A 26,170-nucleotide genomic window follows, 5' to 3' on the forward strand; every position below is an offset into this window, starting at 1 on the left:
GTTCTGTCTTGTCTGGATCATTCAGTGCTATTAAAACTGAAGGCAAAGTGAATATGTTTCCACCAATAATGGATGTGGAATTGGCAGCTGTTTGTTCTAACTCAGTGATAATTTCTTCTCTCTTGAGGCTTTTCTCGTCTCCATTAAAGCTCCCATACTGACCCTCTGGTGGCTGGTTACAAATCTATAGGACCAGGGTTCAGGCCCGTTTTCCCACTCTCGCTGCTGCTGGAGGGGGCACTGGAGCAGACCTTGCCCAAACCATGGGCTGCTATGCTGACTGCCTAAAAAAAAGGCAAGTTTGCTGCTGCCTTCAGTGGTGCTGGGATTTCACCCTGTATTTCTGTCAGCCCTCTTCTGTTTCAGCAAGTGTGTTTAAATGTATGAGGTGAGGTGTAGAGCTGGTAGAAAACATTACTGTGTAGGATCAGTGTAAATTCATACAGCCGGTGGGGACTGGCCTGAGCAATCCTAACGTGCTGTATGTGATGGGTTTGTTTTCTTTTCCCTATACCCTGGATACCAGATACCACTTATCTCTGCTTGAACCGTGTGGTCCTGTTCCTCCAAATTCATTTACAGAATAGGGTAGTTATGGGGAATCCAAAAGATACCTGACTTTAAAATATTTTATTTTTCTGATACATGTTTGAGACTGAATAACTGCAATAGAGGTATCTCGCCTCTAAAATTCTGTTATCCCCAAAGAGAGTATTGTGGGGTCCATTTTTTTAAAAAGTTGGAGTTTTACTGGGTCTTTCAGAAAGACCAGGGTTTTATTCTGTATCCAGTACCTAACCCATGGTCTGTTTACACTTTCAGCTTCTTAAATGTTTGAATTACAACACAGACAGCAAAACCAGATATTTCACTTTCCCAAAGATGCCACTTCTATTATCCTGCACATCAATATCTTGGGCTTTTGGTCATGTGAAGTCAACAGCACACGGCTTCAGGAAAGAACAGGAAAGAAGCAGCTGTGTGTTTCCCTGGGGTTGTCTGCCCTCAGCCTGCTCCACCTGCCTCACACAGACGCAGATGCTTTATGAGCGCCCATTTTGGGGAAGTGCTGAGCACCTTTACCTCCCACTAAGCATGTGAGTATAAATGCTTACTGTTGTTTCAGCAGCTGCTCTCTGAGAGTAAAGGAGATACAGCTTCCCCACACATCTAGCTAATGTTTCTTACTTGCTAGAGGTTGCTAAGTAGCAGTTTTTGTCAACCTCCTATCTGGTATCAAAACCTAAGAATATAAATCCTGTGATTTGCTATGACACCCCTAATGAGGAAATGGCTCTGATTCCTTCAATGTACAGAAACTAAGAAACCGTTATTGCTAGGGAAAAAGCATTAACATTAGCATTTACAGTCTGGGGAGGAGAGGCTTCTTCCACTTATTTTTCAGGAGAATAATTTAAGAATTGCATTAAAACAGTCTAGTCTACATGCAAATTTGATTTTTGACCTTTTGTGCTAATCAAAAGCCATGGTGCTAAAAAGCTGTGTATATTATTGCAGAAAGTATGGGGTAGAATTAACTAATATACATTCAATATGGTTGTAACAGATTTGAAGGTTATTTCATATACTTCACTACATAGGGATCAGGATCTAAATCACTAGGAAAGTTTCAAGTAGCAATTATTAACTCTTGATGGTGATCCTGGTGATATGTGTAGTGTACTATGGGTATTAAATATAGGATTTATATTATATTAAATAAGGATATAATATAATAGGCCATAGAGGTTTGAGAAAATTGGATGCAAAGTGATTTTAAATAAACTGGGTGCACCATTAAATAATTAGGGCTACTTTTTAGCAGTATCTAAACCCCAGCTGAACTCTGTTCTTAATGAAATTCACTGAGCATTTCTGGACACAGGAGGAGCATGTGCTGAATGAGTTACCCACCAAAAAAAGCACACGTCATTCATGCACATGCAGGCTTCTACTGCTGCTGCACATGCCAAAGTGAATTTTTTACTCACAGTTAATTTGGTGCTTCTTATAAAATCCATTACTGGCACAATCCTTTTCCCAGTGTTTTCCCAGTATCTTGTTGTTTCTTCATCCGTGACAGGGCTGAAAGGTGCTTTCCGGTCTAGGAAATGAAATCACAAGACCATATGCTGTGTTTATTCATGTACATTTTCCATAGAGGATCTAGCAAGAGGACAGGTGAACTGGAGGAGGAGAGAGGAGGATGGCGAGAGCCGTCTGGGCAGCCAGGGCGGCTGACACAGAGGAACTGGTCCCGAGAAACACCCCGACCCCACCCATTTAGCAAGGATCACGGAGCTCACCCCTGAGCTATCCAAGCTATTAAGCAAGTTGGTGTACCTGAAAAGATGGGTAGTTTTCTCCTTGACCACCTTTCCAAGGTTTTTCCAATATGTTTGCTTCTGAAGCCCAGAGTCAGTGTGTACTGCTGGGGAGGTAGGGATGGCCACTCCGCCCCCTGGGGCAAGATGTGATGTCCATGGGGATCTGCAATGTGGAAATGAAAATAATTTCCTCTATCATCTCTTTTTCAGTTACAAAAGAAGTTGCTTCCTTTAAGGAAAAAATGGCAAATCTAAAAAGGAGTGAAAGGTAAACCAGAAACCTTGCCAAGACATAGGTGACCAAACCAATGCATGCGGCTCTAACTGGATTTTGAAATTCCAGACTTTGCAACCTTTTGAATCAACAGCTTAAATTTTGCTGATGCATAAGATAAAACGTGTTCTTTCCATTTATGCACTTTTCAGTGCTGATCATCTAAAGCATTAATAACTCATCACTTCAGTAACACAAAATAACATCCTGACTTTTTAACTGCAAAAGAAGCTGTTTTGTAGTTCCCTGAATTGATGAGATTTGATTTCCTACAGATTTGTGCTTTTACCCTCACCACCACCATAATCCCAGGCTTCCTGCATGTCCTTTCTGATCCACTCAGCTGGCACATGACAGCCTGTGCTGTGGCTTGTCTGGAGTTTGTGACTGCCGCTGCCAAAACCCCTGTGCATCAGCTGAGTCAGTGCGCCCTGACCTCAGCCAGGACAGATGCTCAGAACAATTGCATAAACCACCTTTGCTTGGGGAGCCAGACCAGTCCTTTCCTCCTTCCCCTTCCCCTCCAAAAAAATAAACTTAGATTGAATGTCAGTGTCACTTTTCACAAAGCAGTGCTCTGTTTTCAGTGAGCTCTGCTTTTAAGATGCCAGGCTCTGTGGTCACAGTGACAAATGGAGAACCCTACTCCGGACTTCCCCCTATATAAATCAAAGTGAGTGGACCTGATATTTCCCTTGCAGCATATTCTGCTTCTGATGGATTCTCAATTTTGCAACAAACTGCATTGTACGCTTGGATTTAAATGCATATCTGCTCCTTTTCCTTGGCAATGAGGAAAACTTTAAGTTCTTACACTCTAGCAGAACTTGGACTAAAATTGGACGGATGATTGTTACAGAACAGGAAGGTTATTTAAAATAACATGTTCGTGAGATGTCTGGTATTTCACACCCACTGTTAAAATGGGGCTTAGCTCATCTTTTTTATTTCACCTATGAGTTGCAGACCTGCAGGTTGAATGCTCAGTGGTACCACACCGACAATGAGCTAAACTTTTCGCTTGTGATGGGTTTTTTTGGTGGGCAGTGTGATTTTAGGTCAGATCTGAATAGATAAGTTGATTAACCCCTACTACTACAGCTCACTTCACCTAACACTGTTGTGAGTTATCTCAGCACCAATTCTAGGAAAAGGAGCTGCATCTGCTCTGTCTGCAAGGGTTTCCAGCACAGAAAGGAGGGAGACTGGGAGAGGTTCCACCTGCGTGAGACCACTCACTTCACTGCACTCTCAAAATCGGATATGTATATTTTGGTTTTTCTTGCCTATCTACCCCACTTAATTCCTAGAAATTTCAGTGATCCCAGAACCTGCACGCAGAGAAACTTGTGTAAAATTGAAGTGATTCTTTTAACTGATAGATTTTTGAAAACAAACATATGTGATGGCAGAACTGGCTCTATTCAATCTGTTTTATAATTGACTAAAGTACTATAAGACTGGGATCTTTTACCCCCATTATTTTTTTTCCTTCTTCCTCTTCCTGATTAGGAGGGCTACAAAAATGACTGGTGGCACTTTTAGAGTCATTCAGTGATTTATGAACACCAACTTAGTCTCAGTGCAACACTTGTACGCTTTTGCTGCTTATGTGCTTCTGAAAGGCTCACCCTTGCTGTAAATTGAGGGGGTTATGTGAAATATGAATTTATCTTTTTAAAAATCAGATTCAGGAGTTTTACTTTATGCTCCTTTTAATGCCAATACTTTTTCCCAGGAAATTCTCCACAAAGTCACATCAGCAAGTAGATGGTAGACAGGGATTTTACAACCTCCGTGATAAATAAATCCTCATTTTCCCTTTTTGAACAACCCCAAAGCTACTGCCAGAAACCCAGTGCATGGATCAGCTGTGAGTTGCTAAACATGATCTAGTTTTATACTGGTTTCCTAAAGCAAAACAAAGAAACAAAAAATCACTTGTGTTAAATATTTGCACAGTTTCGTGGTAAACACTTGGTTTCCTAACTCCTATTTGTGTTTTTCAATTAGATTTTCTTTTCCTCCCCAAAGATGCAATGTGTATCCTTTTGGAAGCCTCGTTAATGTGCAGAGTGCTGGAGCTCTCGGTAGTGCAAGGACTAAGTCATCATCTCTGACCTGGGCGTAACTCTCGCCTCAGCCTTTCGAACCACCAGCAGTGAAAGGTGAGCTACGCATTTAGTTTGCGTGACAAAGATAGAGGCTTTCCAGAATTTGACCTGGGAAATGTACTTTTCCCTTTAGGTTTCTCAATCACCAACTCAAAGCCAAGTGTTATCAGGGTTAACTCTGTTCCAAGTCACCAGGTTAATGATAGTAAGAAATGCCTTTTATCCCCCTGCCTCCCTTTTGCCAAAATGTCATGCCCATTCCTCTTGAGATAAGGCTGTGGTCACTAGAATTTAAGTGTCTGCTTACTCCAGGAGATGCTACTTGAGGTCACTCTACTGGGAGTTGCCAACAAGCTCTGCAAAGCCCTTGTCCGCTCTGGATCCTACTGGTCTTCAACAGACTGAAGGAAACCTGGCTATCTATTCCCCGCCCTGCAGCTGCGATGCTCTCAGAGGTGACAGTCAGTCCATTAGTGCTTGTAGAAAGGAGGATATTTTTGGAAAGCGAAGGCCCTGCTGCAGGGATGACCGTTGGTGACTGATGGAAATCCACAGAGGTGGGAATGAACCCAGGTCTTGCTGTGACCACAACACACTGCAAATCTACCTTTGAACCAAAGATGAGTTGCAATAATGAAATTCAACAACTGAAACATGAGGCTTCAAGGATAAAAATCACCTTTATGGGGATTTGCAACATAAAGTCTGTGCTTCGCCTAAGTACTGATTTGATTACCTAAATCACGTAGAGTCATAGAGCAAATCTCACGAGTCGATTTCCCCCCAGATACGCAGAAATGTAAAGGCTCATGCTCCAGACTCTTTCAAACTCTTTTTGTCAGCCACACACACAAACGGTGTACAGTGCTTAAAAGCAAGTGAAATCTGCTGCTACCTGTATATATGTACTCCACGTAATCAGGGTGCTTTTTAGCAAACACATTCTTTAGCTTGTTTATTTTGCCAGTCTTGACTTCTGTCACAAGTGGCGTGTACATAACGGAAAAAGATTCTTCTCTAGTGATGGCTTCTTCAATCATAGCCTAAAAAAGGCAAAGAAATGATCCATTTCATGTCAGTTAACGGCTATTTAAAAAAAAGAAAAATAATTACTTTCACAGATGATATTTTCCCTTTAAGAATCGCATAGTCATGCAGAGATAGCATATTTTGCTCTTGAATATTAATTAGAGGGGAATTTAAATTAGTTCCAGAAAACACTGCCTATCTATACTCAGAAAATCAATTTAATGGAGAAAGAACATTTGTAAACAGTTTTCAGTGCAGTGAGCCTATGTCTTCAATGAAAAGTATTAGATAAATTATTTTTTAGATGAAAAGAAAAAGTGATTCCATGCTCTCTGAAGGTCATATCTTTCATCTGAGGGTTTTATTCAGTCCTTGGGAGCTGGTTCAACAATAGTAAGCATTCATATTACCTCTCGGGTTGGCATGAATCAGACACTGTGCCTATACGGAATATTAGTCTTAAAATATTGCATTTAAACACCATTTGCATTAAGGGTAAAATTCACTCCTGTGGAGAGGGCATCATGAAGCTTATGAACCTTGTCATCCCTTAAAAACGACTCAAACGATGCATTGTGCTGGTCTTATGCAGAGAGGTGGATTTCACACTTGGTGGGACCCCAGTGAACTGCTGCTGGAACCGCCAGGCGGAGCTACCAGCCTGGAAACAGCCTCGCTCGGTGCTCTGATTGATCGGTGCAAGGCAGGTTGGGCTGCAGTTCCTCCGGGCTTGGGCTTTGGCTAAGATCACGTTCAGCGCTGCTTTGGCTGCATCTGTTGCTAACAAAGATTTTGTCATCTCAATGTGGGCAGTCCTTTCTGGAAACTGGGGAAACCGTAAGGCTTCATTAATGTGTGATAGTGACAATACTAACAAAAAGTTAGTAGATGTGGTCAGAAAAGCTTGAGAGGAGAAGATATATTTATATTTATCAGGGTGTGTGAATCACCCAAATCACCTTATACACTGAAGTGATTCACAGAAGGCAGCATTATGGGACTAGCTTGGTCTTTTATTGACAAGTCCTCGCTTTTGTTCTCCAGTCTATCCTCAACCGATGTAAAACTATCCAAGACACAGTGTGCCTCTGTGAGTCATTTGTTTAGCTGATGACTGCTCCCACCAACCCAGGATAGAAGGCTGAGAGTGCCAATTAGTTAAGCATCTATATCCTTCTCTTTAAAGGTTTTAGGCAACAGGTCCTCTGGTATGGTCTTACGCTAGTTTGTTTCCACCCTGTTTATTGGTACAGAGTGTGCAGAAATGTTGTAGAAATGCTACAATTGTTTTGAGCAGATATTGGGATAGGCTGCCATAGGTGCACCCTGAGTGCTCTTACACTGCACACTCTGCCTGGAGCTCGAGGGGATGGCAGGGGATTTGTTTATATTTTAGATTATTGTATTTAGTCAACCCATTATCCTGCATTAACGGAAGCAGGCTGGAGTGGGCAGTATTTAACCCTGGAAAATTAACAAGCTTCAAACGTGGATAACAGCATCATGACCACCTGGGGTGGTAATAACATTCCCGCCCCCCTACCTGGGTGAGGAGGAGTTCCAGCCTTCTACGGGCACAGCCATGTTAGCCGTGGTTAATGCCACAGATCTGGAGGTATCAGACCTGAAAACAGCAAGTGTGTCCTCCTGCCAGGAGCTCAGGGACCCACGAATTGATCCGTGCCCGTTCCTCCATGTGGGAATATTTACCAGTCTGCACTGATTTACAGGAAATTGATTTTAGGATTTCATATTTCTATGGACATTAATTATCTTGTCGTTCAGGGCCCTTAGAGGACCAGTAGCAAGACAATGGTACCAATCTAGCTTTCCAAGGTACATTTTTAAAAAAGCAGAGGCCTATTTGTTCAAGTTTTACTGCATTTCATGTGTAAATATAGGCACAGAATTAGGTCGGCCTTATATTGTGGGAGATGTTGGGTACTCTGCTTATTTTCTATAGCTTGGCAGCCATTTCCTAATCTGCATTAACGTGAGGATGTGAATGGGGTTTGGGGTCTATCCATACACTTCAGATTTAAAATACACGGAGTGAGGCAGTGAGAGGAAAACCTGAGCAGCTGGACCAGATGAGCTCTGTATTCTGCCTGCAAAGTTCACTTTTGGCTTTATCATCCTCAAGAGCAGTTCAAAGTCACGCCTATAACGTCTCTGCATTGCCATGGACCCATGGCTACTCTGCACAGCGTGCAAATAGTGACTAGCTCAGAGGGCAATAACGATAAAATGTCAGCCAACGGGGAAAGAATAGATCTGTAGTTTCTGGTCAATACTGCTACTGAAGGTATTATTATTACCCAAGAGCATTTTTTTCCCCCAAGCTACTGACCCTGGACATAGATGCTATTTGTTTTATTATCCTCTCGGATTTTTATGGGGTAAGATCTTTAAGGATATAAAACTTCAGCACATAAAAACTTTGGAGGAGAAAACTTTATATGATGAAATCCCTAAGGATTTTTCTGCTTAAGCCTTTACGTGCTGAAGTCCATACCCATGGATGAATATTTGGCAACATGTCCGGGAAACAGGGATGCCTACAAGACATCATCTGCTGAGCTGTGCACCATGCAGCTGCTCAAGGTACAATCACACTGTGGAGAGGATTGCAAGGGCTCCAACGGACTTTCAAGAGAGTACTTGCAGAGAGGACAGGGTGACGGTTTTTTCCCATTTGCTGATGTTTCAGTGTCCTTCCTTCTGAAGGGTCCTTTCTGCCATGTCCTCTCAGGTACATCAAAGAGGATGTTGCTGTTGTGGCTTTGGGGTAGAAGAAGTGTCAGGCTCTTTCATGACTATGGGAGTAGCTGCTAAACTGATAAAGATGATAACGAAAGATGAAGTTTTTTAATATCTTGGAAGTGAGCTCTGCAACAATATCCCATGGTGTTACACTCTAGCCTTTAATTCCAGCAGAGTTAGAAAAAGCCAAGCCCTTGAGACAATAAGAAAGAGCTCCTCTAGCAATGTACAATAATGTAAGGACTATGATTGACATGAGCCCACTGAATTTGGTGATTTGCCTCAGCAACAGACATAATCTGTTGCTTCAGGAAAGATGCAAGAACTCTCTCAAGAAGAGGCTACAGAGTAATCTGATGATAGGGAAGATTTCTTTTTGTAGTTATGCTCTGCTATGTCAGGAGGTTTATATCCCTGTTTTGGAAGTGTGGGGAATCAGAGAAAGTCTGCAGAGAAACCATCTGGCGACAAAGTGTCTCAAGGAGTATTTATATTGTTGGCACTTCCATAAAATACCAGTGAATTCATTTATGAAACACAAGTGCTCAAAAGGTTTGAGGGACGTACATTGCTATCATTACAATTAGAAAGGTAAAAGATATTTCTAAAAAATGAACTTTGTTTTCATCAAGGGTTTAAACATATACTTGACGTAACACCACATACTCTTCTCTGAGCACCTTGGCTCTGAAATATCCTTACATTCTACCTATCTAGTGTTACATTTCGTAGACCTTTTAATAAAACTTAAACTTTAGCCTAAATAACCTTATATTGTCCCTTCAACACTCGTTAAAATTTTGTTCAGAGCTCAGATGAATAGGTAGATGCACAAGAAACAAAGCTTTCCCATGCCAGCTTTTGATGGCAAATGATAAAACTACTTCAATATTTTTATGAAGCTCTTGCCATTTTGCCTGCTTAGAGCAGACATAGAAGAAAAATGGCACTGTAGCAGCAAATTCTTCATAACAGTGACAGCAGCTTTCCCTGCTACAGTCCCTAACCTTAATCCTCTTTAACTACAGAAAGGTTTAATTTGGAAAATCCAATTATCTTGACATCTAGAATTAGCCAAAAATTTAGATATCTTTCTAGTGCCTTATCTTGCAGCTGCAGTGCACACTCAGCCACCGTCTCATTTACAGTACAGCAAATTTTATTGATGATTTTTATTAATGCAGTGATATCGGTCAGGGTAAAGCCATTAGCCTCTTCTATGAACTGCTTCCCCTCTTAGGCTGGTAGTTAGAATTACGGGTACACTGTGGTGCAACCTCTGTGCTTTTCTCTATATTTTTCCAACCATAAAGAAGTATCTGGAAGCCCTGCCGCTAAGTCTGTTGCTGTTGTGATATGAATATCTTCTCACCAGCATGATCTCCTTACATCATTTTTATTTTTTTTTCTGTGGGTAAAATAAGTAGACAGAATGCCAGAGCATATCTTTTTCTCAATATGTTTATGGTATGAATAAATCATGTGTTATACAATAGATGAGAACTTTCTGCTTATCTGCCTTGTAATGCTTCCCCATTAATGTAGGTCACATCAAATATCAGCTTATTTAGGTTCTTAAGTTATTAACGTATTTAAGTCTCTGCGAGTTATTTTGTATGCAGTCTATTTGGAAAGCAGATTTGCAGAGCACCACAGCAATAGATCTGTGTATTCTGCTGACTTCTGAAAGGCAGAGGCAGATGTACTGCAGATGGGCTACCTTAGGCTTCAAGGTCTGTTTCATACTCCAGTAAGTATATCTTTATGTTTTGGGAGAAAAGAAATCTGGGCTTTATATCCTTCCAAAGAGATCGCTGTTCATTAAAGAAAAACCCCAAAATACACAGAGTATGGAAAAGGCTGGAGGCTGCTCTTGGAACTCCCTGTCCGTGATGCCAGCAGGTGGGCAAGCAGGGACTGGCACAAACATGGAAATACAGTTCTAGCTTGGGGAAGCTCTCTGCCCACAAGCCTGTCCTCTGGTCTCATAAACTCATGTGGGTGGAAAGTGCCGCAGGAGTCCTCAGCTCTTATATCCGTTGCTACCAACTGAGAATCTTACCATTTCATCCCAGCACAGAGGTAAATGTGAAGAATTTCAGTGTTTTTTCAATATTGTGGAGAAACTCAGACACCAAGGAAACAGGCTGTATTTGCTCTGTGAGGCTGACCCAGAGCATCAACAAGGTGAGCCCTTCCTACTGCTCCAATGATGGTTTGTTACTATCAGTACCTACCGTACCTATCTGTACCAGGCAGGAGCTCCAGCTCCAGCCATCCCTGCAGAGGCGGCTCACGGCATGGGCCACCCACCCCTGCCCCAGCTGGGACCTTGTGGATCCCCAAGATGCTGTGATGTGAGCAGCACTAGTCCCTGGGATGGTTGGTGTGATGGACATGCCGTGATGGCAGGCTCCCAGCCACCCAGACAGATGCAGTGCAGACACATTTCCTTGGCATGGTAACAGAGATGGGTAGAAATCTGCAACAGGGAGGTGAGGCGGTGGATGCAGACATCAAAGAACTGCTCCCATGAACGGGCCAGTTATCCCCTACATGGAGCTACTGGCCAAAACTAGAGCTCGTAACCAGTTTTGTTAATGCTGACCATTTCTTAAGGCTAAGAGAGTGTTCATGGTGAGAAATACCCTAATTCAAACCAGGCAATTCCCTGTGACTGCTCTGAGCAGCAGGACTGCCTGTCCAGTGCTGGGAGAAGCCTTTTGCCATCACAAGTCCTTGGCAGGTGTTGGGTCAGCTCTGTATGGCTCCTGCTATGTCAGGAATGGGTCACAGGTTAAACAGTATTTTTTTTGTTTGTGAAAGGGGATTATAAACTGTGCTCACCTGAACAGCTTTGGTAGCCTGGGCTCAGAGAGTCGTTTTAACTCAGGCAGAGCGAAAGGTTGAGCATTGCTCAGTGCCTTACATGAACGTCGTCAGATCCACTGGCTGACATCTGGATGCTGCATCCATCTGGTGATTCAGGCAAGTGCTGGGGAGACAGGGAGTGACTCTGGCAAGGAAATACTCCTGGGAGAAATGTGGGATACTTGCTGCAGGGGCTTTTCAGGGTTTTTTGCCAAAAAAAAAGAGGAAAAGGAAAAAGAAAAGGAAACTAAAATGCAGAAACTAACTGAAGCAGATGTCAGTCCTTCCTAGCACTAAGCTCAACATCTTTTGGGAACTTGACTTAAATGTGAAGAGATGAATCAGGCAGCCAGAGATGGTGACTGGTGTGGTTAGCCTGTAAAATGGACAGCACTGTTCAAAGGGGCAGCAAAAAATTAGGCCTGAGTCATCGCAATAGCAAACTACCTCGTGGCTGAATGGCTGCTAATTTAGCAGAAGACAAGTTGACTGCATATAGAGATGTTTCTGAAAAGTGACTTCATTTCTTTTTGTGTGGTGTCCTCTGTAGCTCTTCAAGAGCAGATGTGCAGATCAAAAGCCACATAACCAGTAATGATCCTGGGAACAGCACAAACCCCTGTCCATGGCTTCATCTGCCCGAAGAATGGAGATGGTGTACAAAGGAAGGGAAGGCAATAATGAACGTGTAACTTCTTAAGGACCTTTGCGACTCGATGGAACAATAAGGGCCTGAGAACAGCATAAAATGGCTGATTTTCTCCACTGATTTCTCCAGTTTCTTTTCTAAATCTTAAAGCTCTGCTTTGTAACCCAGGAAAAGCCAGAATGAATTGAAAATTCTACTTGGAGAATATGTATATTGCCTTGAGCTGCCCTGTAGGCTTTTTAAAAATGGTCTGGAGCTTTGTTGGCCAGGTTGTTCCTGTCGAGCATCTTTGAGGCATGATTTATGGGCTTCTGTTAGCAGCTAAAACCCTAATTGTGTTGCTACTTTGCTTCATATTGGGATTTCAACAGCTACTGACTACAGCAAGGTATGTATTTCTAGTATTAAATGAATACATCTTTCCTGAAAGTAGAGACAATAAATATGTCTGTTCTAATAATTGTGACATTTAAACTAATAACTTCTCTTAGCATGAAAATCTAAGTATGATTCAAGCAACAGTTATTCTACCATGAATGATCTGGTACTAGAAAAACAGAAGTAGGTAGAAAATATGTGGAGGTAGATATTATTGAAGAAGAAAGAATACAAGAAAAATGTTAAAATTTCTTGGTTTTGTACATGTGTTTCTGGAATGGAATTACCAGCAATAACAACAGCAATAAAAAGCTCCCAAATGAGTATCAACATGATAGAGACTCTCTGTTATTTTATTTGCCTTCTCGATCCAGTTTTCAATTACTCCATATTTTTACTAGTGTACCTGAGAGCAGAATGAGGCTGACTTTTGCAGCTGAAAGTTATGTCTTACAAATATGTATTCCAAAGCCAGACTGGTCTGAATTCCTGAAATTACATACATAGGAAGAGGCCCATTCTGCCCTGAAAAAATGTTAGTAATTTTCTTTCTAACAACCTGCTTCAGCCATGATGCAATGAGAACATAGAAAACCCATGAACTGGTCAGAAGCTGCACTGAGATCATCTGGATGCCAGTTCAGTGCCTTAAGAGTGAGCTGATATTCCTGTTTATGGGCCAAAATATTTTTGTTCTTCTAATGTGCAGGATGAGGAAAATCGTTACATCTCTATTTTCCACCTGAAAATAAGAACAGTGCTTCAAGGCAAGTGTTGTCCTTCAAAATGGCCACGGACACAGAAAAGGAAGGATTACCTATTGGGTTTTATGAAGAAGGATAAGAGAAAAGTTGTTTTTCTTCTGACATGAGAAAATTCAGAAATTGGTACTTAAAGCAGCAACAAGCCCCACAGACCTCTGAGACAATATAGACTTACATATATTATGCACTTATGTCTGCCTGTAAACACAACAGTCATTGACCTCACCCGGATTTTCCCCCAGATTTGATTAAAGAAGGGACTTTTCTGCAGTGAAGTGTAACACAGCATGAGCTGCTAAAATAGCCTCAAGAATTAATGAGAAATACATTTTTCTCAGTGATACGATGGCCAGGCTGCCCAGAGAGGCTGCCTGTCAGCTCCTATCAGTCATTCCATTAGGAGGATTGCAAAACATCCCTGCTGTTGCCAGCTTGGAAACCTCACGCTCCGGAGTAGGATGCGGGTCAAGTGTGAGCACGCAGGGATGCTGACGGGCCTTGGCACCGGCTGCGACTTCAGGGGAGGTTTTGGCTACCAAGAGCTTTCTCTTTTTAACTTTCTTGCCTCGGATCATCACCCTGCAAGGTGTGAGATAAAGCTGAGCTCTAAAGGAGTTGACAGCATTCGTCTCTGCGCTGTAGGTGTTCATCCACCTCGCAGGGCTGGGTTATCGTTTGCTGTATTGTGTGATGTGTGTATTGCTCTGTGCTTTCAACAGCCCAGATTTTTGAAAGGGAAGCACCTGATGTTCATAACGTCGACGAGAGAGCAAAACAAATGTCTGAGTACCCAAACCTCCACGTCAGCCAATGCATGTGCTACTGGAAGCTTTCTCTGTGATGTTGAGCGTAGCTGACATAAATATTCTCAGAAACACAAGTTCCCAAGCTCCACGTGCAGCAATTGCAGAGCAAGTATTTTCAATGTGCTAAGAGCTGCTCTATGATGACTGCAATCTTGGCCAAAACACTGGGGCTGAACTGGAACTAGAGCTGAAAGCCCAGTTTGCTCCAATGCAAATTAGAGGTCTCCGTTTGGGCTGCAGCAAATACACATTGGCTGCATTATGGAATGAAGACTTTTAGTACAGATGGTTATGGAATCATCCAGATATGAACCTACAGGCTTTGAAAAGCCTTCTTGGGGTTCTGTTAGTTTCTGCAACGTATGCATTGCTGGTGCAATGGCACTTAATGTAAGACTTTGGCTAGATGGGATTGATTTTGGATATAAAGGCATAACGGATTCTAGAGCTGAACCTTTAGTATAAAATAGGCCACATAGTTTTCACAATGGAATAACAGAAGCAATTAAATTTGTAGCGTGCTAATGAGATAAGCCTGAGATGTCAGGCATTTCTGACATCGTAGTATGGGCGTGATGTATTTTCACTCATGGAATGAAACATCCAGAGTATATTGCACAGTTGTTAGCCAGTGGAAATAGTTTACAAAGGTGTGAGTAAAACCGAATAGTTTGGAGAAAGACTCTTTCTACGGGATGAAATATCTCAAGTCTATTGTTTGTTTTGCTGTTACTAGTTGAGAAATTGTATTGCTAACAATAAATGCTAGGGAACTTACCTGACTATAGTAATAAGTAAGTTTAAACTTTGACTTACTACTACCACTCTGAAGTTATCTACCACATAATACATTAAATAACTTTCACATTATTATTTATTGTGATTAACTCTATTTAACTCACCTATTTTTAATCTAACAGCTAATACACAAATCATCCAGTGCATATTCTGTAGTGGGTTATGAAAAAAGACCATCCATTTGATTGTATGTTAACTGGGAATGTATATTTTCAATCCATGGAATAATTTGAACAGAGAAAAAGGCCCAGCTTACTGAATAGTATTATCCATTGCAAATTACTTTTTCACCTCTCATCAGCATTATACCTTTATCTGAGTGTGGAATGGAAGATGGATATTAATATTCAAAACCAACACAGGGCATTAGATATTACATATCACTGTACAGAAGATCCAGAAATAGATAATTTACTTTAAAGGGGATAATCAAAGAAAGCTAATCAAAAAACGAATCAAAAAGAATATTTAAAGTTACCTTGATCATGATCCATAGGTACAGATACAGGGAGAAGACGACAGCTACTAAAGGATCTTTAAGCTTTAAGAGCTGAATGCATAATGTAATTTGCTGGAAGCTTGGACTGGACAAGTCAGATTTCAGTTTGGAAATCTATCCAATAGATGGGTTACGGTAAATATTTTATTATTAATATATTTAAATGGGGATTGGGTAACTTTCTCAAAACCACACTCTGCTTTCCTCTTTTGGCACCAATGCAGAAAGGTAAGGGTGCAATTCTGTGGTGTTTTTATCCAGAAAATTCATCAAAATGAGCCCATCTGGCCTTAAAAATCTGAGAGTATAAACCTTGCAGTGTGCCTAAGAGGGGGTACACAGTCACATGGAACAGATCACTGGCGAAGAAGAAATATGTAGAAGTTAATAATGAGGAGGGGAGTGATTTGAGGATGTTTTAAGAAGAGTTTTGAAGAAAGAGGACTCTTGGCAGTTGATGTCAGGGATAGAAGAAGTTCAAACGAAAGTATAAAACCAAAGTCACGAAAAGAAAACCAAAGGAGATACAAGATAAAGACTGCTCTGAACACGAGGAATAGATCAGGAGAGAAAAAACAGTGCTTTAGAAGTAGGATAAATAATAAAGAGCTTTGCAGATGTGAATTAAGGGCCTGAATTTTTTGCAATAGAGACGTCAGCTAAAGGATTTGAGTGGTCTGTACAACGTTTTGAAGCCATGAAAGAAGTAGAAGACAGGCTGTGAGGAGCGAAAAACAAACCCTCCTGTTCACCATCTATTCCCTTCCACCTCAGAAAATTTTGCTCGCGGTTGTGAGCCACCACTAGCGAGTTCTGGGGCAGAGGAGTAGTTAGCAAGAAAAGCGTGCATCAATAGCTGTTGCTTTGGTTACAAAGGCACATGAGCATGTACAGTCGTGACAAGTTATTTTCAGCTTTACACCATTGAAATAGAGAGAATATTAATAAAAAAGATTCTGTTACCTCTGCTTGGTCTCTCTGCGGTGGGAAGTCCCAGTGCAGTGTCACACGCTACATCATGCTGCATAATTGTTGCTGTGTGCTCTAATGACATTGAAGTCACCCCTGATGCCGGGTGCACAGAACTCATCAGCTTGGGAAGGAAAAGGTTGTTTACTGGTGCTGGGGATATATCTTCATGAGCAGCATTTCTTAAGTGCTAGCTATTAACTTGAGTGGGAGCAGTGCTGGGCACCCAGCTGCCTCTGCGTGTGTGTCAGCACAGAGACACCGCTGAATCCTTACCCCAGCCCACGCTGAGGCGTACACACAAAAGGCACAAAATTGCCAAGCAATCTCTGTCTCCCAGTGAGAATCAAGCACCGTGGGGGATCAAACAAATGGTTAGATCTCTACTGACATTTCAAAGCTTCTGCAGACAAAGATGACAGCAGCTCAGGTTCAGGAGGAAGGCAGAGGAGGAGTGGGAATGGGGCACGAACAGCGTGGTGGTGCCTCTCGGTACCACGGGGGTCCAGGGAGGGCCATGTGTGAACTCCCCATCAGGAAGAGAAATGAGTTGTGCGCTCTGGACTGAAGCAGAGATGAACTAGAATCCTACCACTGCCAAAATCCTTTGGCCCTTGCTATCTATTTTGTGTGATGATGCTGATATTGTATTGCTGGAAATGATTCAGTAGCCCCACTTCAGGTCTGGTTCGTTCCCACCTTAGCCCAACCACAGCTTCTGGTTTGGACTCTTTGAGGCGGCACCGTGATGAGCCTTGTCCTTCACGCCACTTTTTTGGCCCTGTTACATAGCAAGACATTCTGAACTCCTAAGGGAGAGGACAGCTATGACAGCTCCTCCTTTAAAGGTTTATTCTTTGAAGCTTCGTGTCCATGACATCAAGCAGGGAAGTCAATGGATACCAGTGTGAAGAGACAAAAAAAGACATTCCCTTCGAAGAAATGACCCCTTCATAAAACCTGTTTGTGAACTCAAGATTTTAAATGAGTCTGACCCAGTGGGGAAAAAAAATCAAACTCTTCTGTGCAGAAGAAATTCTCTGCTGGAAAGCATATAAGAAGGTTCACAGGCACTGCAAACACTCGCCAGTGGGTAATGCTCTGAATGAGATGCACTTTGCACTCACAGCAGTCCTGAAATTCAGTAGCTCCCAGGAGTGAGATTTATTCCATTTTACCAATAAGAATGCAGCTAATAATAGTTTTTAAAAGGAAGAATTTACTGAGTGAGTGAAGATAGAAGACCGGATTCTGATCTTAATTACTCTGGCTTACGTCAGACATATTTTACACCACTTTACATAAAGTACAGATGTCACAGATGTTCTCGCAGAATAAACCCAAAATAAACGGGATCAGAATTGGATTCTGCAATTTTATCTCAAGGGACATATATTGTTCCTAGTATCACTAAACTCCTTGTATGGACAAGGAGGACCAGAGGGCCAGGTCCACTCTGAGAGACAGAAGGGTCTTCCACCACCCGAGGCGTGGGTGCTGCACTCCTTCTGAAGTGCACTTTGGTCCCATTGAAACTGGGGGGGTGAAGGCTGGGACACCACCCGCAGTGACAAGCTCCTGCAGCAATAGTCTAGCACCCATTCACCTCCAGGTTAGTGTGAGAGCTCTCCTCAGAGCAGAAGGGGGTACCCTTAAACTTACATTTGTGCTGATGTGGCTGAACAGCCATCTCAAGTAAGTATCACTCAAGAGACGAGGCTCATTGAAGTCAATGGCCTACTCCCCACATAAGTAATCTTTGTAGACCCGGGTCTTGCCCAGCCATCCTTCACAGAGCGCTTTGGGTTCCCCTGAGACCATTCGTTACAGTCATTTTTTCCTCCCCTTCCGGTTGAAGAGTTTGGAAATGTGTCAGAGGATTAGTATCATGCAAATTTGCGAAAGGAAAGTGTCACTAAGGTAGGAAGACTTCACAAAAAACATCTTAGGGGACTATACAGTATCCAGAATTAAATTTTATAGCAGTCCATAAAATTGAAGTATGAGCCAAGGGTTAACAACCTTGAATTTTGCCCTTAAAATTAGTCCAGGAAAATCTACTTCATTATAAATACGGTAGTACTACAGAGTGTCCTGTTGATTGATATGCCCAAGAGCTACCTTTGTCGGCAGTCTTTTAAGCAGTAATCCTTCATTTTGGTCTTAATAGTGAGATGAGCACCTCCTTCCTCATTGGGCTATCAATTTTTACCTGCCAATACCGTTTGATGAGCTTGCTTATATGCTGCTCGGTGCCTCCTGTCAGCCAGTACATATAGTCAGCAATCATGGCGCTCCTGGTAACAAAAGCAGAATAAATGAGTGTACGGGGGGAAGGGTGTATACAGCAGTATTTAAAGGAGGTAATATTAAAAAAGAGTGTAATATGAGGTTTGTATCAAGAGATTACACATAACTCTCAGTCTTTGTCTAACTTTTACTAAGACAAGCATTAGTAAACATTTTTTATCTAGTTAAAATATCTGCAAGCAAACAACCCTACATCTTCCTTTAACAGCTTTTCCCTATTTTAATCTGAGCAAATATTTAATGACTGCCATACAATATTTCAGTTTGGCTTTTGTTTTTTCTTTCTTTAAAGTATTTGTGAGTAAAATACCTTATATGTAATTACATTTCTTCTAGGACAGCATCGACACGTAGAATACCCTGTAACTTGGCAGTCTGAGAACATCACTTGTCTATGGCCAACTCAGACATAGTGCACCTTTGATTAAACTATATCTTAACAAAAAACCCAAACCAAAAGTAATCAGCTATCTTGCTACCTAATTGAGTATGCTTTACTACTCCCACTGTCTGTGACTATCACTGCATTACTCTTTCTAGACTGAGGGATATTAAAAAACTATTGTGCAATGGATATTAATGCAGAGTCTTAACAGAGTTTAGAAAATCAGTTTGCTTTTATGGCTGCCGCTCTGCACTGCTCTCCATTTCCTTTCCTCTAGAGGTTTTAAATCCAATTAAATGTGACTAGATATAATTCCAAATTGTCACTTTAGTCAATTAAACATATAATAATCTTGTGTACCTAATTACTAGCACCAAAAGTTTATTTGTTGATGTAGTGCTATCAATGTGTACTTCTGCATGTTCCTCTTATCATTGCCTATATATTAATTGTGCTTTGACATTACTGTAAATTGAATTTGAAATTTTCCCCTAGTTAAAAGTGTCTCACAAACAGTAATCCCAATCCTGTTGTAATACCCTTTCAGAATGTACTTTCCAGGGCTGTATTATGTTCTTAATGAGATATAACAAAAAATACACGGATTTAACAATAAACATTTCAAAGCAGGCCCAGTATCAGGGGGTAACATATTGTTACAAATATGAACTAAATCTTCCCTTAGATGTTCTCATCCAGCTCCCATTAATTTCACTGGGAGAAAAGGAACTCAGTAGGATTCATGGATTTCTGCATAAGGACTGGATTTAGCCATAAGGTTTATCCAATGCTCATTCAAATCATTGGCAAAAATCCTCTTGACTGCACTAGAACAAAGAGCAGTTTCTAACTGAACATCATTAGCCCAGCTGGCACAGGATGAACAAAAGATGAAATCCTCATTGCCCTGAAAATCATTGGCAAAAACTCTCATTGACTCCAAACGGTGTCAGGGTTTATTCCCAGGAATGACATATGGATCATATGGATGAAACAGAGGAGGTGAGCAAAGCACCCAGCACTGCCTGCAGGCCCAACGCCGGTGATGGCTTTGGGGGAAAGACATTCACTGTGTCCTGAGACATAAAACGGAAATAAGCACACAGCACAAAAATGGGGGAAGACAAATCTATTGCCTCATTCTGTATCTTTGGTCTGCTAGAGGTGGTCTACAAAGCTTCCAGCTCCCGTGACAATGGCAGTACCGGTACTGCAGTCCTTAGCAGCAAACGCAAGTGATGGTGGTCTCCTGTGACCACCTCATCAGAACGAAGGGACTTTCAATCTACATTTAGAGCAATTCTCAAGCACTAAAGTCTTGTCTTTTTTTGGAGTCAAAGGACATTTGCAAGTGGTCTTTTACAATTTGGGATCCTGTAAATCTATCGTCCCCCCAGCTGCTGTCATTTCAAAGATTAAAACTGGCAAATCCTTAACCCTGAGCATCACCCCGTTACTGCCTGCCGCCGTGGGAGCGCTGCTGTGGTTTGAAGGCAGTCAGTTGACACAGAGACCCCCACAGCATGCTCTGCCGTCCCTGCTGCGGGCTGTGGACCGGTGAAGCGAGGATCCATTTCAGCGGCAGCACAAAGCGACATCCGATTTGTGACCTCCTGCTCCTCGGGGGTAGCCAACACTTTCTTCTCCCAGCATGGCACTGCTTTGAAAGGAGGAGATGTGCACAGAGCCCTGGACAAATCCGGAATCGATTCTTAGACAAGTCGCTTCATCTTTCTCCGGTTCTCAGCATCAGCTGCAAAATTCAGATGATCATATTTGACTGATTTACCTATTTGGTGTGCAAGTCCTCCCTGGTGCAATCTTTTGCTAATTCTTCACAGCGTACTCAGCACAATGTCGCTCTGATCGTGGCGGAGGTCTCCAGGCATCGCTGCACTCCAGACAAACGCCTTTCATCTTTATTCTTCCTTCTTAATTTGTTCTTATTTAAATAACCAGAGGCACACTTACATTTCCAGCATTCGTGTTTAGTTTTTCAACATCTGCTTTTATCCCTGCTAGGTTTGTCCTGTGTTTTTGTGCACTACATCAGGAATGGCGAGGCACATACATAAAACCTGTTCAAGCCTTTCGAGTCCTTCCATCCCAATTTTACTTCTCAGTTCCTCAACCATCAGGGAGCACACACAAGTCAGGACTGACGCTTGCTACTGTGACCTTGGGGCTTAAGAGGGACTTGGAAAAATTCCATTTTCAAAAGAAACACAAGTGTTAAGGCTCTGTATGGATGGCCTATGTCCAATCCCACATGTGCCCAAGTCAGAGAGTTTTCTTTGAAAGCTTCCAAAGCCCAATTCACAGAATCAACGTGACACATGCAATAAGGAACTAGGAATTTCCATACGCAGAGACACAGGTGAAATTGTGCTGTCTGAATATGGTTACAGGGCTGGGCACTGAAAAATACCTAGGGGTCTAAACACTCAGAAGCCAAAGGACCAATCGAGATATTTAGGCAGGTTAACAGCCTGGTTCCCACTGAAATACATGAAAGCATAAAGCGCTGAGCTGGGTTCCCGACTCCCAGTGAGGACCTATCCATGTGACCCACAAAAATCCAGGTAACAAAGACTTTCAGTAGGAGACTTATGAGACACTTTTTGAAATGAGACTTAAGTAAAATATTATTTACAGAAATACTGTTTAGGAAATTATTATTTAAGATCCTCAGCCAATGACTGAATTCAGTAGCATCTTTTTTTCTCATCATGTTATACATGGCTGATGTATGAAGTAGATCAGATTAGTATATTAAATATACTGTGTATGACTTAGGATAATACATGCACAACCATAGCAGCATTTCAGCACCATGTAAGGGCCAGGGTATGTCCTTCTTCCCATCTCCTGCAGTGACAGGGGAGAAATGGGAGTTTATGAAAGAGCTGGATGGAAGAGGTTTTAGTACAGGTCAACTGGGATCAGCTGATACATAATGTGGAGATTTTGGACAAGTGATGGTGTCCAGCAACAGACCTCACTCTGATTTGTACCTCTAGAGTGACTACTTAAGAATTCAACTTTGAACCTTCCTGATCACAAGGAACATAGGGTACAAAGAATGGGAAAATAGCTCCTCTTTAGACCATGTAATGCATTTTTCTGGATGAAATGCCATGTTCAATTTTCACAATTTTTTAAGATATTGGGATTAAACTCTCATGATAAAGAAGCAAGGTACATGCATTCTCTCCCTACTTCTGGCACAATCACTTCATGTGATATATGGAAATATTGGGCTCATATTTACAGAACCATCTGCCAATTTTAAGTTACTAATTCAAAATACTTAAAACATGCCTGAGTTTCAGCTGACAGCCCACCAAAGAGCTCTGTTTGACATGAGAACTGAAGTAGTTCTGATAATACTCCTTCAGGAACATCTTACGGGATGCCAGAGAAAATGTGACACTTCCTTCTTTCAAAATATGAAGCTTTATATTCTAATGTGGTTTTTTTTCTCGTTGCTAATTCGGGACAGTATGAACTTCCGTAACATAACCAAACCCATCCATGTAAGTGCGGTAAGCCTGGATCCAAAGGTGTCTCACACTATCTGCTCCATCTGGCCACTTGGTGGTGCAGAACAATAAGATATATTTCTATACGTGCGAGCAAAGAGCACACCACAGATCCCAAACTGCCTCCCTCAGCCCATCTCCAGATACACACAGGGCTTGTAATAAAAGAGTCCAAGGTAGCTTTTGCTGCATGACAGCTGCTGACACTAACAGGCAGCATACAACCAGCTCCTTCGCAGAAGCCATGCAAGATGGTGACAAGAAAATGAATGGTACGGGTATGAGAAATACGTGGAGTTTTCTGGAATGCAACAAAGCGTTACTTTGCCAAAGGAGACAAGAAATTAGCATTGTTGCTAAATGCTGGAGTGTTCATTTACTGCTGTAAACATTGGAAAAAATGTGAGGGCAAGACTCAAGGTCAGCTCCTTCAGCCTTGTTTGCTTCCCTTGGGCTGCACAGAAAGGAGAGAAGCCCTGGTGGGGAGAGGAGGATTTCTCTGTAGATGGCAGAACCTGAGGAATAATCACAGCCTATACACGTTAGAGTAACTTCCACTCTTCTATGCTACTCAGCCCCAATTGCTGCTAGAGATAAGGAGGTTGATAAGTGGCAGAAAATTACCTTTGCTCCCTACTTCAAGTGATCTCACCTGGATCTGCAGTAAGTGGTACTAATAGGCGGCCCCAGGCACTGCTATGTGATGTTAGCCCTGAGCAGACCTACTGCTTGGAAAGGGTAAGTGTAGCTCTCTTTTCTCAGTTTAACAGGAACTTTAATATTCCTGATGCAGACACCTGGGTATTTGAGATCTCTAACAATAGTAGTACTGAGTCTGAAAGACAACATGTGGAACAAACTACTGCTCTCTTCTAGATGACCTTTCTTTTTTTTCTGCTGAGATTAGAAAAGGCAAATTATGTTTATAACTGAAACAAGTAGGAGGTAGTTATTTTAATGCAATTATCCCATTTGAAAAGTGAACAAAATAATAACAGTTAATTTTGTAAATATCTCTATATATCCTAAATAAATGTAAAATTATTACTTTGAGGTTATGGAGACACTTGGAAACCATTAGATGATGAGAGGTAAACAGAACTCCAGAATATTCAGCAGAAAATGTCAGGATTTACCTATATGCAGACTAGCCCCAAAATGGGGCACAAAAGTTACATTATCTATGCATAACACCTCGGTGTTGCTAATTCTTGCAGAAGACTGGCTAGAACATAATTTTAAACATTTCACCAGTGAAACTTAAATGCATTGGGAATCTGCTAGAAAACTCTTCTGTCCTGCCAAACCCTTCCAGGCTGGTGAGGGAGATGCTTGCTGTCTTTTCTGAAGTTTTTGAGTTATTAGCCCATTGCTAGAAAAAAGGAGTAAGTTTCCTGCAAGGAAAATGGCACCTGTGTTTAGAAAGCATGGGTAACAATTTTCTGCATTGTATTTTTGCTATGCATTGATAACAAATATTTCTCATTTAATGATGACTGCCATGTAAGGACATAGAGAATGCTTTACAAATGTGAGCTGAGCTATGCACGGGGAAAGGACAGGCCTTATAGAACGACTGGGTATGCTCAAGAAAACAGGTTGCTAAGCCCAGCAAGATCTTGGGCTCTTTGTGACCTGGTATGAACCAAGCAGTGGGCAGCATGGATGCGCTGTACAGACCCCAGGAGGTGCGGGGGGCCCCAAAACAACGTTGGCTCTGCAGTGGGGATGTTCGGAGAAGGGATGGGGTAGCCGGGCTGAACTGCTTGTAACAGAGATCCAACAAAACTTTCAGAGGGACATGGCCTGCCTGTGCTTGCTCTGCTCTCTTGTATCTCTTTGTACGTTCTGCTCCCTGGGTTAGGGACATACCTTAGGTTGTCAGTGCTTGAATTTACTTCTGGCAGGGGGTGTGGAAGAACTGGTATGTAAGGCTGCTGCTTGCCTCTGATGTGGCCCTGTCTGAGCAAGCTGCTGTTAGACACTTGGGCAATCTCAAGTGATAGAGAATAATGCGTGTGGTGCAGAAATAACAGCCAGTAATTTTAAACACAGACTAACATCGTATGTTGGTATCAAATTAAATAATAGGTCGTTTGACCTCTCCTTCAGGCTTTGCCTGATCCCAATAGGTGTCGGAGCTCCTTTCTTAGACCCAATTTACAAAGCGCTCCTTTCATAGTGGTACCATGAGGATGACAGGGTCACAAAACCCGCAGAAGCTCTCAGATCCCACCGTGTGCGTGGGAAATCTAGATGAATTTTCTTTCCTAGTCCTGGGCAACGTGTCCTCGCTGGGCAATGCTCTTGCCAGCAGACCAGAGGGATTGGCAGGCACATGTGGGGGTGGCGGGGGCATCTCTGCAGCCCCTGGGCTCTGCCCCCCGCAGCTCCCAACATAGAAGTACAGAAATAACCCCCCTGGCTGCCAGAGCTCCCTCCATGCTGGTGGACCATGGGGCCCCTGAGGGACTTTCAGTGTTGATGGGTGAGGAGTCAGTTGCTATGGCAACAGATTTTTTTTTTCTTTTGATGGAATTGGATTTTTTTTTTCTTGTTTATTTCCACTTAGGAAAAGTGAAGCAATTAGGATAGAGAACGAATATAAACTTTCCTCTTTTTTTTCCAAGAGGAAGCCCAGGCAGGATGCAGAATCGTGTAGCACAGATGCAGGTGTGTGCCAGGGGCAGCTGGTGACTCCTTGATCTCGTATCCCCAAACTCAATTATTCATCTACCTTCCCTTAGAACAACCGTACACTTTGTAAGACAAAACCAGACACACAGACTAACCCAAATAATTCACCCAGCTTTTTTGCGTTACATTTTCAAGTCTGACCAAAAGGGGACACAGACCTGAACTCAGAGAGAGGGCTGAGGTTTACTATTTGCAGACCTAGTTTGCTTTTCAGCCGATGGGATTATCTATATTATCTTTTTAATGGGAATATCGAAAAGCTGAGTCAGCCATATCATAGCTATTAAGATGCTAAAACTTCTTCCTCCTTAAGGCTTGCTTACCCCTACTCTAGGCAGTCAGATGAATATGAGTTGTTTGTTCTGGCAGAGGGACAGACAGTCTGTTTTCCCTTACATGTATACAACTAATTTCAAGTCGCTAATGTTCTAGCTGGTGATAAAAGAGCTATCTAAAGCTTTTCTCAGAACACAGTGACACTGTTAAATCAGCACAGTATTTTGATTAGCAGAAAGTTGAGATTTATGCAGCTTAATGATAAAAAGGAGCAAAATCCCTTCTGTACTTAAAACTCCAATTTTGAAGCAAATAGGTGGCCGTATTTTTTCTGTAAGTCACAAGTTTTCACCTTACTCCTGGTTCAAGGCTATTTAGTGTCAGCAATAACCTGCACTGAAGAAGTGAAGATGAAAAATTGCTTTCATGCCTTATTGCTCATCCGGTTAGACCTTCTCCTGTGGGTGCGGAACAAGCAGCTGTGGGGTCACAGCCTGTGGGCTTGGTGACTTGAAGGATGCGCAGTCTGTGATACCTCTTATTTCAGGAGCTTCGAGGCTCTTCCTTGGGAGCATGTTCCTTTTGTAGCATTCTTGCTCTTGAAAGCAGGGGCATGTGTTTTGGCTGCTCTGTCCTTAGAGATAGTAATGGGCTTTGGAGGTTCTTCTGCGGCTTATGCATCCCCTTGCACGTACATGTCCCTCATCTCATCTTTCCCC

At 42.1% G+C, this 26,170-nt stretch overlaps 1 protein-coding gene across 1 annotated transcript in view; it reads right to left on the reverse strand.

The window, feature by feature from the left end:
* SPATA16 (spermatogenesis associated 16) overlaps positions 1-26,170 on the reverse strand; it is a gene marked incomplete at its 5' end in the record, with an annotated part of 52,146 nt that overhangs the window by 22,671 nt on the left and 3,305 nt on the right. Inside the window, 4 exon segments of the mRNA XM_010081647.1 lie at positions 1,992-2,104; positions 2,344-2,490; positions 5,611-5,758; positions 18,454-18,538. Coding sequence (XP_010079949.1) covers positions 1,992-2,104; positions 2,344-2,490; positions 5,611-5,758; positions 18,454-18,538 — 493 coding nt within the window.

Source organism: Pterocles gutturalis, unplaced genomic scaffold (assembly GCF_000699245.1).
Source record: "Pterocles gutturalis isolate BGI_N339 unplaced genomic scaffold, ASM69924v1 scaffold39564, whole genome shotgun sequence".
NCBI lineage: Eukaryota > Metazoa > Chordata > Aves > Pterocliformes > Pteroclidae > Pterocles > Pterocles gutturalis.